The 18,551-nt window shown below is 37.2% G+C and overlaps 3 protein-coding genes and 1 pseudogene across 4 annotated transcripts; 1 reads left to right on the top strand and 3 right to left on the bottom strand.

The window, feature by feature from the left end:
• Positions 1 to 661: 661 nt before the first annotated feature.
• On the bottom strand, positions 662 to 4,089 carry LOC148740027 (uncharacterized). The gene is made up of 2 exons (XM_088748117.1): positions 3,998 to 4,089; positions 662 to 1,919 (listed from the first exon to the last, which is right to left on the bottom strand). Exon 2 carries the CDS (start codon positions 1,870 to 1,872, stop codon positions 1,291 to 1,293), a length of 582 nt encoding a protein of 193 aa, XP_088604243.1. The 5' UTR covers positions 1,873 to 1,919; positions 3,998 to 4,089; the 3' UTR covers positions 662 to 1,290.
• A 937-nt stretch (positions 4,090 to 5,026) lies between these two features.
• On the bottom strand, positions 5,027 to 7,071 carry LOC148740026 (uncharacterized). Its single transcript, XM_088749628.1, has 3 exons — positions 7,064 to 7,071; positions 5,401 to 5,600; positions 5,027 to 5,259 (listed from the first exon to the last, which is right to left on the bottom strand). Exons 1-3 carry the CDS (start codon positions 7,069 to 7,071, stop codon positions 5,135 to 5,137), a joined length of 333 nt encoding a protein of 110 aa, XP_088605754.1. The 3' UTR covers positions 5,027 to 5,134.
• A 2,793-nt stretch (positions 7,072 to 9,864) lies between these two features.
• LOC148740025 (uncharacterized) lies at positions 9,865 to 15,597 on the bottom strand (annotated as a pseudogene). The gene is made up of 6 exons (XR_015996842.1): positions 15,397 to 15,597; positions 14,339 to 14,356; positions 14,062 to 14,070; positions 12,790 to 12,937; positions 12,126 to 12,234; positions 9,865 to 11,284 (listed from the first exon to the last, which is right to left on the bottom strand). The product of XR_015996842.1 is annotated as an uncharacterized LOC148740025 (transcript).
• A 215-nt stretch (positions 15,598 to 15,812) lies between these two features.
• LOC148740024 (uncharacterized) lies at positions 15,813 to 18,136 on the top strand. The gene is made up of 2 exons (XM_088749715.1): positions 15,813 to 16,178; positions 16,868 to 18,136. The coding sequence occupies exons 1-2, from the start codon at positions 15,911 to 15,913 to the stop codon at positions 17,116 to 17,118; spliced, it is 519 nt and encodes a 172-aa protein (XP_088605841.1). The 5' UTR covers positions 15,813 to 15,910; the 3' UTR covers positions 17,119 to 18,136.
• Positions 18,137 to 18,551: the final 415 nt, after the last annotated feature.

Raw genomic sequence — 18,551 nt, 5'->3', positions numbered from 1 at the left:
GCGATATTATTCGTGAACTAGCGCCCACGGCAACTTTGATTGAAATAGACTTCGGCCACTGAATCTCTCTCTTTAACAGGAACCCCTATCACTATCGGTGAACAATGTTTCCGCTCCGATGGAAACTGTAAAGAAATTTTCCTTTTTCCGGAGCGGCAAAAGTGACTTGTCGCTTTTGGAGATGATAAATGCTTGAAAGCAACACTTGGATGACAAAAATAATCATTATATATATCTAGTTTATGATCCTGGGATGGCTGAAGTTAATTTTCAAGAATGAACAGGGAATTATAACCCACCAACAGCTTGGTTTTTTGTGGAAACGGAGGGGGATCAGTCGTCTTTAACAGAGTTTGAGGAAGGCGCCATAGAAAATTGACTACCAATGAGCGGGATCATTAGAATACTACAGAGCCTTAGGGGAATCGGGTAAGTTTCATCGTGACACAAACAAAATCCTCCCAACCCCCTTCCCCCCCCCCCCCCTTCCCCTTATCTCTCCTTCTCCACCCCTTTTTCAGCGAAATTAAAACGACCGGTGCCTTAGTTCTAGTTCCAGGATTTCTTCTGGTTTGCGGGACCATAAGATGTCCAATCAGTCAGTGGCTTCTATTTTCCTATCATCTCTGTTGACAAGTTGGTAGAAAACTCGAGCATAATCTAGATACTTTAGACTTTATTTCATGTTTTTAAAACTGTTTAATAATTATGCACCAATGATTTCAGTTAATAGTTTCTTGATGACTCTTATCAGTTGAATTGACTTCTTTGTCTTACATGGTCTTTTTTTGCATTGGTTTTAATTTACTCATTTATGAAAACATTAATTTAGTCATTTAATTGTTCTCTTTACGCTTATCCAATATAATATGTAGTGCTCGATATAGCTTCAGCAATTTCTTGACGTAAATTGATTCAAACATTTAACTTACCTTGCATATCTTATTTCTGACATACAAATGGATGCAATCATTAATGGATGCTGCACATTTACTGGAAAAGATGTGTTGTGAGTCTGACTCAAAACCATTTTATCAAACGTGATTTTATCGAAAAGTTCTTATGGCATTAAAATTTTTGTCGGTGAAGATCTTAACATGTTCAAAGATTGTAGCGTTGCGGCTGGGGGGATGGTCAAGTTATTTTATCTTTTCTAAGAGAAGAAAAAGATACGCTATTACTGACCATTTTAAAATGTTCATCTAACTTGCACCACAATGTGACATTAAATTGATAATATTATCTTCTACAAATTAAGCTTTTTTTTTTCAAAAAAAGAACTGACTATTTCTAACGGATCCATAAGTTCAATGAATAGGACTGGGATGGAGCGCTGTAGGTCCTAGCATCATAACCAAAGTCGTATTCACTGTCAACGCCACCGTCTTCAACAAAGGAGGCAGGACCAGTTTCTGTGATTCCAATTCTATGATCTGCACGTGCGCAGTTACTTCCTCCTCCACCAATCATCACCACTGATCCATCACCATTACTCCAGCGACACCAAAAGCCGATGTTGTTGGCGCTTTGGATGTTTCCATTGCACTCAGCCTGTTGAAACCCGTCTGTTACATTGTACTGTCCACCATATTGAACCGAGCAACTTCCCTGACACTGATTACTGGCCCAGAATTTACCATTTCGAAAGTCTCCATAACTTGTGATTTTGGATCGGAATGTCTGTCCACCCAAACAGTTACCTTTGGTCTGTAACAGAGGAGTGTGGCTGGGGTCGTCACTGCGTGTGATCTTTATTTCTTTGCCACTGACCGACCAAAAGGCTGTTGAGATCATATCGTTGTTCACTGAAGGGTTGTTTGTCGCTCCAATAGCAGCTTTCTGGTCATACCACCAGTTACCATCGTCACGCATCCAATTCTTGCCATCTTTGTTTGAGAATCGAGCGACAAGAGTCCAGCCTTCAAAGAAAGTACATTTCTCATCTTTTCTGTTTTCGATAACAATATGGAGACAGTTTAGTGTTAAGATAGTTATTTATCCTTTTTTCTAGCTTGTAACAGATTCTGCAGTAGTCTCGCCTTTCTTCTGTTTTTGTTGGCGTCAGCAGTAAAAAATAATAACAACCGTAACAGTTTTTTCTGGTGACCATAGTAGGGAGGTATTACTCATTGCCGTAAAAAGGCCAAAATTTTTAACCGTGAGCCGTAAAGAAAAAACTCGAACTCAATACAGCTCTTTGCAGGATATTATCACCCCAACGTTACAGAAAAGGTTTCTTGAGCGCAAAAGAAATAAGCCTCGTGGCCAAGAACTGCTAGCGAAGAAGACATTGGTTTTCAGCCGTTGCAAAAAAAATATTCCTGGATGTCTTAAACCGTACATTTTCGTCATTTTATCCTCTCGGTCTTTGTTAACAAAAAAAAAAGAAGAAAAAAACTTTAAAAGTCTTATACGAGAATTTTGAACCTAAGAATTTTCTTATTGATGCATTTTCTTATTTGTTTAAGAGCGCCTTTAGTACTGAAATAACTAGTCTATTTCTAAATATTTGCACTCAAAAGCACTTTGGATGAAAGTGTTCCCATCTTATAATTAGGGTATAGCCGCATCAATAAAAGAACATTTCTCATCTTTTCTGATTTTGATAATACTACATGGACGCTACGACTTTCTGTATGAGCATTTCGTAATGGATAGTTCTAAATCTTTTCCTAGATTGAAAAAAAATTGTGTTATGGTCTCGCCTTATGTTTTTTTCGGCGAAATTTGAGCGAGCAGAATGGGGTGTTTTTCCTGCATGGGAAAATATTAATTCAACATTCTGCTGCCGTTTTTTTTAATCAGTTTATGCATCGTATAACGTGCAGAAGGCGTCTTCAATATTAGATGCCGCAGTAAGGGGTCAGCAAGGAGAAAAAATTGGCGTTGTTTATTGCTTTCGCTTTCAGCTGCCTCGGAGAATATTTAAAGCTTTGAACCCCTTTTGCCAAGTTGGTGGACGAGAAATTTTGATCGTCATGGGATCAAACGGCGGAATTAAAGTCGTATTTAACATTATGGCCATGGGTCCAATTAATCCTCGTTGCCAGTGTAATCACTTGCAATAATAGTTTTCTTCCGATCGTTTTATCTTTAATGGCTGCCTATCCTTTTTACACAACATCACAACACGACGGCATATGCTTGCTCTACGAATCTTACCCTTAGGTCGAAAAGCATGCTTTGCATACCATACCATTCTGTGAACCATTGACTAATACAATTTCCTCTCATCTGCGTATACAACCCCTCTCCTGTGGGATAAAAATTATCTACCAAAAAAATTCGAGTGCACCTCCCCTCACCGAAATTTGCACGTGTGATAAAACAGACAAAACAAAAGAAACAAACAGATCTGTTGAAGCGACTTACTAAGTTTAACTCTTGAAATCTTGTTTGAAATTAGCATAGATCATTGTAGCGACAATGGGAGACTGTTACACATCTGAGCGATTGAATATTTACATTCTCTCATGCTAGATTATGATCACAGAAATCTTGAATCTTGCGTCTTCATCGGCTGAATTGTGTAAGTTAGCACAGCTTTCAGCACGAATCAAATAAAAATTATTCTTGCATAACCTTTTTTTCAATTGTCAGAGGAAGAGCAATCACGGAGGTGATAACATACCCACCATCAGATACATTGTTGAAGCGGCGGAATCATCAAGAGCGCAATAATTTTAACGGGTATCTATTTGCCTCCTTAAAAGCCACTTTTCTCGCATTTCATACTGAGGGGGGACAGCATACTGATGAACTTTCAGATCATGACTTAAGATGATTCCGCTTTCAATTTCCACAATGACGAAATTTTTTCAAAAGCCGTTGTTATTTAATTTTTCTCCAGAGAATGAAATTGTTCTGTCTTATTCTTAGGATGCGCCAGCCAGCTGGATTTTGCTTACGGAGCGGTTATTTACATGTTCCGCTCACTGAGCGCTCTTAATACTTTGGCCTGTTCTGAAGGTTTTATATAAAAAGAAAGCAATCTTACTAATTATTTGACAATCATCTCCAGTCCAAGGATGTATGCAGGAACATGAAAATGTTTGGTTCTTCTCATGAAACAAACAAGAACCGCCATTGCGACAACCTGACATGAGACATTCCTAAAAAAGAAAAAAGATGTATGTTCGTTTAACAGGCATATTTACCATATTAAGTAGAAATCTTCCTATTCAGCTGCTGTCATTTTGTGTATATGTTGTGGTTCAATTTACTCCTTGGTTTAAATTTTATTTTCTATTGTTTCAACCCTATTATCATAAATTACCATAACCAAAAACAGTGGAAAATAATATTTAAACCAAGGATAACACTGAACCACAACATATATTTGTAAAGTAAACAGAACTGAACGACTCGCAAAAATCTCAAACTAATATACATGAAAGCTTGTAGCTCCTTTACAGTTGAAAATAAAAAAAATTTTCTTTCTGCAAGTGCTGAAAAAATTATATATATATATATATATATATATATACCTTGAGTACCATAGAGAAAGTAAAACTTTCTTGATCATAAAACTGAGCATTTCCGTCGAGGATCCCATGCTTGTTGAGTTCACAAGTTCCTTTATCGTCCTTTTCAGTTGGTTGTTCGAAGTTTGTTGAGGTACACCAGGAGTTTCTGAGGCACGAAAGGCTGCATGATATTTGATCGGGAGATTGAAATCGTTTGACAGCATGGCCTGCAAGTCGCTTGTTCTCCTGGGTGGTGAATAACGTTGAACGAGAAAGCGTCGAGTCTTCTTTTGCGAAAATAATGGCCGTACCTTGAAAAAAGAGAAGGAAGAAACTTTCCTTGATCGCCATCTCTAAACATACTCGGTACGAACACAGTGAGATGATAGACGTAGGTTTTATTGGCATTGAAACAGAGCAATACGATTGGCCAGTTCTTATCGAGGTTGGATAAGGGAAAGGCTTCATGGTAATTTTATAGACGAATATTTGTTAACTTTCCGCCTAAGCCTATGAAATGGTCCAATTCTGTGTTGCTGATATAACACAGACAGGTGAAACGTAAAATTAAGCTAGATTTATTTTTAACCAAGTCAAGTTTATTACCGTAAGATGTTTGAGGGAACTGACACAGTTGAAACATGTAATGAATTTTCTCGTCGTTGTTGTCACTGTAAAATACTTTGGTTCTCAGTTACTGTTTTAGTCTCAGGTGATATGGTCATCTCTGGCAAGGAGGCACTTTTTCCAGCTTCTCCTTTCTGTCCTGTCATTCCACGGGGGCCAGAAGCGCCTGGAAGTTGAAAATTTGAAAAAAAAAACAAAAGAAAAAAAAAAACAAAATGAATAAAGCAGAACTCAATTGCTGTTTTTCTCTTTTTAATGAATGCGAAACAAAAATAATCTTAACTGATAGAGAAATCGGCTCGATTACCTTTTTCGTCATTTTCGCCTTTTTCTCCTCCCAGTCCTTTATCTCCCCTGATGCCTTGCATGCCGTGTCTTCCAGGTAAGCCCATTATACCTTGCTCACCTCTCTTTCCCTTCGCTCCCTGCGCTCCTCGCCATCCTCGGGGACCTCGGCTCCCTTTCTTACCAGGAGGACCTGGAACGTAGACTTTAAATACGTTGATACTGAGGACGAATACCACTACATTTCATTAAAAAAATGAGATACTGCCACTGTTCACTTTCAATCATTTCAAATATTAAGTGATAAATTGTTTAGATTGGGAGCAAGAGATCGTCTTGCATTCTTTTTTTTATGGGGTTAATCCAAGAATTAAGGAAAACAAGGAAAATAAGAGCTTGTTTTTTGGGGGGTTGCCGTAAACGTTATTCTCAAACTCTTTAATCATCTAGGTTCAAAAAGTGTAAGTCGGAGTTTCTTATGGATGCAAAAAAATTGGGGATGGTACTTTTTTATCCTTTTCCACTGTCGGGCAAAGATTAATTAAAAAAGAAATAATTTCTAAGTTGTTGATTTTTATTCTCTTGGTATAGCAACTAGAGCGCAAAATGCTCATATATGTTTGTTTTTTAACAGTCAGCAAAACTTATTAATTTTTAGCAATTAAAGTGCAGTACAACAATCCCTTCCTGCAAAAAAGCGAAGCTAATCCGCCGAGGCGGGAGGTAAACAAACATTTGCAAAAATTCTTGAATAATAAGTTTAATAAGCCAATTTGGTATCAAAACATGCGACTAGAATAAAATTCCACACACACAGAAAAAAAAAAAAAACAACAACAACAACAACAGCATAAGTAGCTAAAATATTATGATTTTCTCATTTTATGAATTGAAGTATGGACGTCAAGATAAGCATTATCTCGCATCAAAATGTTCAGCCACTGCATGTCTATGTAATACCAGTACTCTTTTGATTCATCAAGTTAGGTAAAGAACGAAGACAGATAGGAATACTATTCCAGATCCTCACACCCAGTCTCGAAAAAGAATTTTTCATGTGTGCTGTTCTCGAATGTCTAAGATTGGCAGCCGCTGAGGACTTTGTATAATAGTGGTGTTTTCCTGACAAATAACTAAATAACTTTGAAATTTTAGAAGGTGTTAGATTATTGACGAGACTGTACATAAACCAACAAATTGTTTTGACATTGATAAGATGAAGAGGAAGAATGTTTGACATGTTAAACAAATGTATAGCATGAAAGCTAAAGAAGAAGAGGATTCAGGAATTTAAGGGAGAGGATGTGGTGAGGATCGGTATTTTGCAAATGAACGGATATGATAATTTGTGCGTCAATCAAGGGGGAAGTCTGGAAATGTAAAAAAAAAAAAATTCTCTGCAATCCCCGTATCAATGGCCGTTCCCTGAAATGTTTAAAACCGAAGAGGAAATATTTACTCACTTTCATTTTATAATAGTGACATGTCCTCTCCGCTGAAACGTCATGTTTTAATTAATAGCTCTGCTTTTGATCCTTAAAGGTTTTTTCAAAATCTTTTCTTCTACCGTGGCAAATTTATATTACTTTAAATACGGGTGGAAATTTTATATCTACATTTCATCTGTTTTGCGGTCTTATGCGTCTGGTATAAGATTATGATCCCACTGTACAGCAAATACTGACCTATTCATCTAGCCAAAATAATGCACGAAGCTTCCTTGTTGACTAAAGCCTTCGAGACCTTATGAATCAAAACTTTAACTTCAAACATTTGGAGCTCGATCACGAATAAACGCCAGGTCTGAGGGCGGCTTAGTCATTTTAGTCATTTCAAATTTTGTCTTGCAGGGAACAGGCCCGTAAATTATGTTCTTCGGTTAAGACTAGCTATATTTATTTTCCTTTTGATCAAATTAAACAGTTTTTTTCCTACCTGTCGACGTTTTGGTCTTATCTCCAACGTTTCAATTTTTTTTATTCGTTAAAGCGTGCAACTTCATGCGACTTTCAACGGCTGAAATGCAAAGTTCGTTCATCTCAGTTTTCCTGTTTATTATTTCCATCCTTGAGAACAGCGCAAAAATGAGTAGAATTGAAATGAAAGAAAGAACCAAGGAGCCTCTGCGAAAAGTATCGCTTGAGCATTTTGCGGAAGGTTTCCTGGTAGGGTCCATCCACGTAGCTTCTAGGGAATTCGAGGGAACAGCTTTCTTCAACAAACTCAACTGCTGCGAGATACGAATTATATACTTGAGCTGAAGGTTCAGGCTTCCTGTGTAACTGATATCCTAGAGAACACGTTCAGGTCACTTGTAAAGTAGATCGTTATTGATTTTTCTCTCATCGCGTCACAAGGGTAAGAGTTCAGAAGCCTGAGCTAACGCCTGAATAAATCCGGTTTTCAAAATATGTGTGGTCTCGAAAGTGATAATTGTAATCTAAGGTCAGTTTGGAATAAATTTTGCTTTTTTGATCACGTCAATTTGACGAGCAACTTCTGGCCTCCCGTAATCTCGCACACTGTTTTTCCCTCTCCGTTTTATGTTAAATTAGTGCTGTTCATAATTGGAATATGGTGTTCTCGCGCAACTGATAAAAATATTAAAAAATAATCAAAGACCAAAATAAAAGAGAAAAACTAGTGCTGTATGTTCGAGGTTCTCAGTGTTGTAAGTCAAAGTGACGAACGTTTAATTTTGAAAAACTTCTTTCCACTTCATCATTTCTACAATAGATTGGTATTGTTTTCGTTTGAAAGATCACCGCGTCGGTCCATAGCACAATACTTGCGGCCACTGTTACCAAAATTTTTTGTTCAAAGATTGTCAATGATATATACGATTTTGATATTATTCAGTCACAAAACGTTCAGAGACCGGAAAATCATTAACTGTTTGGTATTTTTCTCGACGAAAGAAAATCGTGTTCTGATATCCCCCCTCCTCCAAGAGGGGGGTACTTGGGTATCCTAGGTTTGTGGCACTTGCCTCTCATAAACCCCTACCCTATTATATTTTGTTCTTTGGCCACTTACAAACCCTATCTTATTCACTTTAGGAAAATCTAACAACTTTTAAATTACGAATCTTACAATTTTCAAATCCCTAATTACCCAGAATTTCCTTACCCCTAATGTGCGATCCATTCTAGTAACCTATTGAAAATGCACCTTCATTTTGGTCAATCCAGTAATGAAAATGCGACGCCATGCAGCAGTACATCCCCACAGGTATATTATTGGAAAATGCCCTCCTCCTTCACTCTATCGTTTCCGTTCCCTTATTGATGACGTCCACTCTCAAGTACAGCGCAATACGCAGAATTAAAATAAATGAAAAATTCGATTAGCTCTTTCAAAAAACGTCGATTAGCATTTGAATTGAGAAGAATATGCTACCTTTCGATTCTATAACATCGATCAAGAAATGGTTAGATATTCTAGTCTTCTCGGATAGGGACGAATAAATGGAGGTCCCGTCTCCTTCATCTATTAATTAGCTAATTTGGTTAGGCAGGGGACGTTAAAGAACCCACTTCACGAGATTACTGTAATGTGGTATGGTCTGGTTACTGGGAATTGGGGGGAGGAGGCATATGTTATCTTCGCCTTTATTTGATTGTAAACTGCTAAGCAGTCTGGTAAAGTCCCCAGTACAGTGTTGTAAAGCGCCATGAGTTTAAGATATGAGTTATCATTATTATTATTATTATTATTATTATTATTATTATTATTATTATCATCATTTATTGTTATTATTAAATAGGTCAGGATTCACTCGACTCGCGTATCAAGGCAACTGCGCTAGAAAAATCTATTATAGTTCCAAGTTGTAATAATAATAATAATAAGCTTTATTAATGTGTCAAATCAATAGCAGTTTCCCACAAAATAAGGACACCTAAACTAAACTAATCTAATATATATAAAACGCACAAAATATGCAATCCTGCCCCTTATAGTTGACCCTGTATATATGTACTACCCTACCCTGTGTAATTAAAATTACCTAAAAGATAGGCTTACCTAAAAGATAAGCACGAACAATCAAATTTAAGTTGGCGTAATGGCGACTTAAAGCTAGCGTAAAGTTCTCATTTACGAAACTTTACGCTACCTTTACACTACGTAAAGGCAAGCTTTACGCAACCTTTATGCATATGTGTAAAGTTGGTGTAATGAGACTTCTTTAAGCCGCCTTTAAACTTGGAGTAAAGCTAGCGTAAAGTTCTCATTTACACAACTTTACGTTACATTTTACGTTACGTAAAGGCAAGCTTTACGCTACCTTTACGTATATGTAAAGTTGCTGTAATGAGACTCTTTAAGCCGCCTTTAAATTTAGCGTAAAGATAGTGTAATGTCAACTTTACGCTTAAAGGTGCGTGTAAAGCGACAGTAAAGACACGGTGCTTCCTTACGCTAATTTTACACCTGGCGTAAAGACAGTTTAATCCCAATGTTATGCTTATTAAAGCGACACATGTTACTTCTTCAAAATGATTTATTTTTTTTAAGAAATCTGCTCGCAAGAGCTTCTGGGTTACCAAATACTGTAATATTATATTAAAAAGACGAAATTGTGAACCTCTTGTCATGTCAAAAAAATATCTTAAAAATATCTCTATACATCTATGTATAAAAGTCATGACCCTTCTTCTAGTATCTTCAAAATAGAACAGAGGGAAACAAAAATTGTAAACCGTTTTCTTATTTCAATTGATAGATACTACAATAATTATTGTTTTAATCGCTCTCATCTAAGTCGCTGTAGTGGCCTACAGGTTCTGTACTTTTTTGGATTTCGGGCTTTCTTTTCTAACATTTCTTAACAGTATCACTAAAAATGACAAAGTACAATTTCCGTAATAATTTAATATTAAATAAACTTAGTAAACATGGCAAGTGTCAACTCACTGCAAAGTCGCCTATGCGCCCTGTCCTTTTTTGATTAGTGAGCTTTCTTTTCAAATATTTCTTAACTGTAACATTAGAAAGATAAACTTGTGCACTTCAACCAAAACTATGTGAGCCATTTACTTATAAATATTGAAACTGGTGTACTGCTGTCTTCCTGAAATTGACCAATCTTTGCAACTTTGGGGTTCTCCCAGAATAAACTCAAGGGTGCTCATTGTAGTCAATGCCCTTAATGTTCAATAAACTTAGTACTCTGGAGAAGTGGCAGCTCTTTTTAAAGGCCTACGCACAGTGTCTTTCTTTGATTTTGGCACTTTTTTCCTCTTTGCTGAGGTGTCAGATGACCTTCCTGTTCATAAGAGTCGGTTGCTGTGGGATGGAGTTCTAGGTGTTGGAGGGTGGATGCTTCGAGATGAACTTCCAGTTGTGGATGGTCAGGTGCTGTCAGATGGAGTTGCAAGTGCTAGAGTGACGATGCTGCGAGGTGAACTTCCTGCTATGGAGAGTCGGGTGCTGTCAGATGGAGTTGAAGGTGTTGGAGGGCGGATGCAATGAAATGAAGTCCTTGTTGCTGAGGACGGGGTAATGTGAGATGATATTGTAGGTGTTGGAGGGCTGAAAGTGGGGCTAGTAAATGTTGCTGGGTCTTCAGGCCTCACTGCCCATTCCAGACCATCAATAGGTCGGGGCTTTGTACATGGCATTGAATGAAATCGCCTTGCCACCATGTTCACTCTTGCTCGCATATTTAGGCTTTTAATATGCGCATCATCAAGAGCTTTTTTTACTTTTGTCAATGCTGACCTTTCCCAAGGCAATTTTTTGACAAGATACCCAGAAAGTTTGGGTTGTCCATTTTCATCATTTGAAAAGTCTGACTCGTCAGAGCTGGTGTATTGGGAACTTCCAACAGCCTGCTCCACCAAAGCTTTCTTTTCCCCTGACCAAGGCATGGTCTTTTGGGTTTGAAGTCTCCTCTTGATTTTCTAAGCAATCAAAGAAAAAGCTCAAAAATCAACAAAAGTAGATAATATTCATCTCACAGAGAGCCAAATCATTGAAATTTTAATATTTTACTAGTTGATTACCGCTATAAGATTACTAAGCTAATAAAAATATTTGCATGTGTGATCATTAAAGATGGCTCAACGCAGTTTCGGACACTTAGATTTTGATGGGTTTCTATAAACATTCTTTATCACTTGATGCTACAATTAAGGTCGGGTTCACAGGAACCTTAAATTTTCAAAAGAATTTGTGGTGGCTGTGAACCCTGTCCACAGAATTTCTTTTAACTTTGTCGAAAGCTGCATCTTATCATGCTTATCAAATTAAGGGTGTTTTTTAGGAGGTTGCTATGGTAACTTATTGTGTCACAAAAATAACAATGTGGTCACCAATGATTAGGCAGTATTCTTATACATGTACCATGATTGTAGCATCAAGTGATGGAGAGTGGTCATAATAACCCATCCAAATCTAAGGGCTGGAAACTGTTTTGAGCCACCTGACAATTGACAAATCCAATTCAATTTATAAAATAGTATTATATGTATCATATTCATGTATCTCAGAATAGCTTGTTAATAGATATTAATGTCCACAAATTCTCAGGAGTTACAGTTTTGAAAGGCAAAAATTTTACTTGCAGACATTCTCTAACTAGAAATAACTCACATTTTGCAACCTTGCCAGAGTTAATTTTGAGCCATGTTTAAAACTCAAGAAATGCCTAATAACAGGAGTTACCGGTGTTAGCCTAACATTCATAAGTTTACAGAGATTGTACTGAAAAGGTAATTACGGCATATTACAACAGAAACTTACATCTCTCGCTCTCCCCTGCTTCCGACAGAGATTCTTGTGAGCCTCTTGCTTCCCTTTTTTGCTCTCATTGAAACATCATGTAGACTTTTCAAATATGTGGCACCAGCACCTTAGGAGAAAATGTTACACCATCAGTACAGTGTAATGGGAGAATTAAAAATTTTCATTCACTCAATAGTAAAAATTATTGTTTTAATAATCCATCAAATGTTTTTGCTGATGTGTGATTGGTTTAAATGTGTCATGTGACTGAATATTCCATGTGCAGTGAAACTTGGGAAATATTTGAGTGATACTGCACATGTAAAATGCAGAAATATTAAAGAAGGGTAATAAACTCAACAACCTCCATTTGGCATGAAAAAATGCTCAGATATATGTCCTTGGACATTATTTGTACCACAAAGTTCACAGTTTTCCTCAAGCTACGCTGTATGCTCTTGGAAAACTGTTCACTTCTTGGAACAGATGTCTGCAAACAAGTATCGGAGTATATTTCCATGCCAAATGGAGGCTGGAGAATAACCAATATACCAGTAACCCACAATAAAATACTGAAAGCAGAATGTACAATCTCTGGATGTGTGAGCAAATTCTGGTCAAAGGGCAGACTTTAAAAGCCCACTTTGTAATCCTGCAAATATCTCTTATTCGTTGTTCATACCTTTCATCTCAGCTACAGACCAGGGACACTTTTCAGTTCCCATGTGGTCAGCCACAATTGCATCCATAACTGTTTTTGTGACTTCTTCATTGGTTTCTGATTTAGAGCTATCAAAAGTTTTTACAAAAAAAAACAATATAAAAGAAATTCAATGTTAAGTTTGGTCAAGAGGAACTTTTTGCAAGGCCAAAAATTTAATGCGCACCATTATTTAAAATTATACATACATTTACTGAATCATTTCTAATGGGAATGTCATGCTCAGTTTGTCCCAAGCATGGACTGCAAAGCAAAAAAAAATCTGACATTTCAACTGGAGTCCAGTGCACGACTTTCTGTACATTGCTTTTATGCTCTAGCAACTGAGCCAAATACATACACAATATGTGCATTGCTTGATCTTAGTGCCCTAGTTTCCTACAGTGTAGTGTCCTTGTCTAATGCTTGTAGTCAAAATATTTATTTCCCCACAAGACTTTGCACTAGGTAAAACATTTAAACATGCTCTTTAATTTCTGGGCTTTTAAAGGGGCATTGTCACGCTATTTGGCAACTATATAAAAAGCTAGAAGGTGCCTTTCCATCAATTGAATTCCAAAACTAAGTCTGGTTTTGTTATTAAAGACTATTTGAAGGTTCTGAAACTGTTTCCTGTCACCTATCACTGTGGATGACAAGGATGGAAATTGATTGAAACTTGAAAAAATTGACCAATTTTTTCAAACTTTGATGCTGTATCTTCAAAAAACCCTCAAGAAATTTATTATGGTTAGCCTTCTCTGATAAAATGCATTTTATATCTTCGTCATAGCTTTACAGAAGCATTTTGTTTATGAGTAAAGCCTTAAAGTAATGATTTCAGCACAGAATTGACCTAAAACAGCAAAATCCTCATGACAATGCCCCTTTACACCCACAGGGATTGTGGAGCAAACATGCAATATTTATGTATAGCAGGGGACGTGTCACTATCTTTCCTGTAATGTGCCATAAGGAAATTGTGTTGTCCTACATGTATATTTGCTAAAATTCAATTTCTCACTGTGTAAAACAAACAAACAAACATACAGAAAAAATCGTACAAACAAACAAACCAACAAACAACAGGGAACCAGGAAATAACTCTACTATCAGAGAAACAGCCTTTATCACTCATCCAACTTAAAGCCCTCAAAAGCTTCATTCTGCATAAGGACTTTGTACATGTTTCCGAAGTCTTGCTATAACCATCAGATAGAAAGAACACAAAGCAGTAAAATTAGTGGTAATTACCTCAGATACCTGGCAAAACAAACAACAACAAATTAAAAATGGATCTATGGTAAATGTGCAGCTCTTCATGTATTTCCATTCCAGTTTCTCATACAATTTACAGTGTACGTGTAGATGTGCAATTAGAGTGATCTAATTTAAAACTTTGACACGCACATGATCATGAACCAAGTACATGTTCATGGCAAAATTTGTTGACCTCCCCAATCAAAGATTATGCCTTGTTGTGGCATCAGCATTGAAAACAGCAAGCAGATAATTATTGCAAGTCCATCACCTTTGGAATGATAGACACCTGAAGCATTGCAAGAAAAGAAACATGAAAGAGGCAAAATGCTGATGTTGGTATCCTGAAGTGATCTAGCACTTTTCCAAAAACAGGAACTCCCAGACAGTACATGTAGCTAAAGTATGCTTTGTTGGCTTCAAAGAGGACATTGGGAGGAAATAAAAGCTCTCACCCCCCTGCTCTCGAATTGAGAACTGTCCATGACTTTGTGGTCAAAACACACAATTACATGAAAATGATAAACTGTATGGTATATCAAATATAGAAACAACAAATGTGTTATATTCTGTGAAGTTGGGAGCAACTTCTGGTGAAGTAATACACTTATTTACTTACTGGTAAATCATCCCCCCCCCCCCCCCACCAAAAAAAAAGTAAATAAATAAACACCACCACTCTCTCATTGAGACCAGGCAATGTCGGGAAAAGTCTTCACACCACAGATGGCACAAGTTTTTTTTTACAACAGATTGCATCAAATTCCTTAAATATCTCCGCCATACACAGGCGGCCAAAGCTCAGTACTAGAAATGCAGACGTGACTCTTGGTTTGAGTGGTATAGTTTTACAAACGGTTATTTATAAAGGTTTGTATGGGATGTAATCGGTTTGCCTTAAAAGCGAGAAAAAATGTCATGTTTTGAAATAAACTTGACTTACCTTATTGCCTTGTTGTATTCTTTGTTGATTACCAGCGTCTCAGGCTATTTTGAAGAGTTTTCGGCGAGTTAGCGCTATTTTGGTGTTCCACTGCTAAAAGAAAGCAGTAATACACTTGACATTTTTTCTCTCTTTTAAGGCAAACCGATTACATCTCATACAAACCTTTATAAATAACCGTTTGTAACACTATACCACTCAAACCAAGAGTCAGGTCTGCATTTCTAGTAGTGAGCTTGGACTGCCTGTGGGCCATACTGAGCACGTGGTCATCTACTACCTCACGGATCGTGGAGGGCACGAAATCTATGAACAGGCCGAATTTTTGAACAGAACAAACTAAGCGATCATGGTTAACAGGAAACCAAGATAAAAAATATACTTACACGACACTGCTGAGGGAAAGGGGTCTTCCTTTTTCTTTTCCTGCTTTCTCGCTCTTGTCCTGAATTTGAAGAGCTATCTATTTTTGCACCGAGTTCTGCGAGGATGCATTTCTGCTCGTTGTCGCGCGCTTCCAGCTCCTCTCGAAGACGCACGTTTTCAGCGATAACCCTCTCTAGCAAAACAATGTATTGATCTTCCATTTTGCGGATGAAGAACGTGAACGATCACGAAGCTAAAAGGATAAATGGACTGAAAAAAGGACGCTCACAACCGGAAACATCACAATGAAATGGCCTTTAATCACGCCGACAAAAGGGCCCGCCGTGTTCCCGCCAGTAGACGAGATGTACTGATTGGCTTTCTTTCACAAAAACGGTAGGTGATTGGCTGAAGTAGTTTACTCTAACCCAGTATCTTCTCGGTCAAAAAGAAAGTTGACATGCGCAGTGTTGTCCTGTTTGTTACATAGGTTCGGCGCAAATGACAAAATTTCGGTAGTTCAGGATTTGCAAGATGTCTTCGAGGAGTCAGTCTCGCTTGAGAAAACAATCTAGACTATGGTGTGGCCATTGCAATGAATACTTATCGAGAGCAGCTTTCTGGAAACATCGTAAAGCCCATTGTAATGTGCACAGTGAACGTTGGACGACTATAAAAGATGACGCTGAAAATGTTGAACAAGAAGCAAAGAGAGGAAAGTATGATCCTGAGTTCCACGGAGAACCGGACCTATCTGATTCTTCAGGTGACGAGGATCTTGAGACAGCTATATTTAATCGAGGTATGTAGCGGCTTATAACTATTCAAGACTGGTCATAAAACACAACAAGATACTAAGAAAGTAAATACTAGACTGACGGCTGCTCTAAGTGAAGAAAAAAAAAACATAAGCATGCTAGCTGCCCCAGTTCCTCCACGTAATCCCAGCACAGGGTTTAGTACCCCCTAAATCCATCTCCATAGCGTACACTACAAAGCTCTGAAACGAAGAAAACTAGCCATCCAGAATTAGTGATAATGTTGCTGCTGGGATCTGCCATGGACACATTTCAAAGCCCATGCAGAATGCCAGGCTAACAAATTGACCTGACCAGAGGAAGGGAGCGCACAGTTCTTAATAAGCCATAGACTGAAGACTCACGTCTCGTGTAATCAAACTTGGTCATGGTTTTCCAAGCTATATGTCAACATTGGCTGCCAGGCAGTTGATATATATGAAACAATAGGACTCCTGACCTAACAGTAAGCAAAATAGATTTTAAAAGATTACAACAGTATTCCCACCTAGTCTTCTTGCTTATTGTTGCTGTGTGCACATATTTTTTTTCTGTCAGGCAAATTGGAAAAGGCAAATGGGAATGTGTTGGGTTGAAATGAAAAAGGATTTAAAGCAAATGTCAAGGGGTTGTAATGTCACCGGACCTAGGTTTCTACAAAATTTGGAGATGTTTTATTACTTTTGTTTAACAGGTTCTACCCAAGTTGATGATTGTGAGGATTCATTCAATTTGGGTGACGACGTAGACTTTCTCAGTGCAATGAATGACTATAAGGAGGGAAATAAGTCTGATGAGGTAGATTTCCAATGTTATACCTATATTGTTATTTTGAATTTAACTCAAACATGTAAAGCACACACTTCTGTAACAAAGCTAATTTGTAATCACTGGTGTAAACTCTTACATTGTACATGTAAGTCTTGTAATACCTCAGTTTTGTAATATTATTATTCCAAACACAAGCGAGGCAAAGCTCCCGATTGTTGTTACAGTCTCCTCCGAGTGCAAGCTAACTTGAGTATCTGGGCTAAACATATAATCTCCCATTAAGTTGTTGCATGCACATGTAGGGAGAACACTGAGTCTTCAGCAAGTAGCTTTTGTGCAGAAATGACAAGAACTGAAAAAACCTGAATTTTTAATTATCTCATGCAGAACATGATGCATGGTCTGGTTTTTGTCAGTTATAACAATAGTGAACAATAGAAATGTAAAACATGCCTCTTCTTCTGTGCAGTATTTGCTTTCATGAATATTGTGTGTTTGTTAATCTTCTCATATGCAGTTGTATCTCTTCACTGCTAATTTATTGCTCATGTAATAACAGGGCTGCAAATAACATTCGGATATTGGGTGACCAAAATTTGCTTGTGTCCAACAAATTCTCAATTGTGGTTGGACATGATGTCCGGGAAATTTTTTTTTGTCGTAATGCATTTTACAGTAAGGATGAAGAAAATCTGCCTTGAGTAAATTACTAAATCTTACTCTATGCTGGGACGATCTTATTAACTCAAAGGTTTTGTAAGTCACACAACGACATTAGCTCCCTGAAAGGTAGCATTTGATAATGCCTGTGAAAAAGTAGTGAGTTGCTTATTTTTGTTCAAATTTTTTGAGAGTCATTACAGTAAAATTTCTCAACAAATTAAATACAGTTCACAAATTATACACAAGCTGTACAAGCTCTACACAAGCTCAGAATACACAAAATGTCCCCTCTTAATGTGAAGATAATTATTATTTATTTCTATGTATTTTATTAATCTGGTGGAATTTCTGTAACAATTTGTTATGGTTTCCTTTATTTGCCTAGCTTCCTTTATTTATTATTGTTGTACTCATTTTCTTTTGCCTGTCATTTTTTGTAATCAAACTAATATTTGGGCAAACAAAATAAAATTGTAGTGTTTGAATTTGGTTTCCACTCAATTAGTGCTATGGTGGAACAGTGATAGCACAGACGCTCATAACAGTGAAATGATACATTTTACTGTTAAAATAATAATTATAGGTACCAGTGATAAAAATGCAAACCAAAGCAAGGAAGTAATAGCTTGATAATTTAAGAAAATATAGTTTTCAACCTTTTTCGGTGATATCTGACCACAATTTGTTTTGTTTGACCAAGATGGTGTCGTAGCAGGACCTACAGTACCTACATTTTGGTCACCCAATGTACTTTAAGAGAAAAACATTGCAGCTATTGATTAGCGATGCAAATCAGTTACATCAGTTTGCATGAAGTATAAACCCAAAAGTAGAGAGAAAACAGATACATGTAAGGCCTTGTTAATAATATAGCCTTGAAAGTTTGCATATTCTCTACAACAATGCCAGCAATTTCATAAAACTGTTCGCTGTGTTCAGGTTTA

Source organism: Stylophora pistillata, chromosome 2, assembly GCF_964205215.1.
Source record: "Stylophora pistillata chromosome 2, jaStyPist1.2, whole genome shotgun sequence".
Taxonomy (NCBI): Eukaryota; Metazoa; Cnidaria; class Anthozoa; order Scleractinia; family Pocilloporidae; genus Stylophora; species Stylophora pistillata.
Note: the sequence above shows the minus strand (reverse complement) of the source record. Positions and strands in the feature narration are given on the sequence as shown.

Bases quoted from the DNA above. Each gene is read 5' to 3' on its own strand.
- LOC148740027 (XM_088748117.1), bottom strand. From the start codon at position 1,872: ATGCGTGACGATGGTAACTGGTGGTATGACCAGAAAGCTGCTATTGGA.
- LOC148740026 (XM_088749628.1), bottom strand. The intron at 5,260-5,400 runs GTAATCGAGCCG...TTCAACTTCCAG, and splicing joins AGGCGAAAATGACGAAAAAG to GCGCTTCTGGCCCCCGTGGA.
- LOC148740024 (XM_088749715.1), top strand. From the start codon at position 15,911: ATGTCTTCGAGGAGTCAGTCTCGCTTGAGAAAACAATCTAGACTATGG. The intron at 16,179-16,867 runs GTATGTAGCGGC...TTTGTTTAACAG, and splicing joins GACAGCTATATTTAATCGAG to GTTCTACCCAAGTTGATGAT.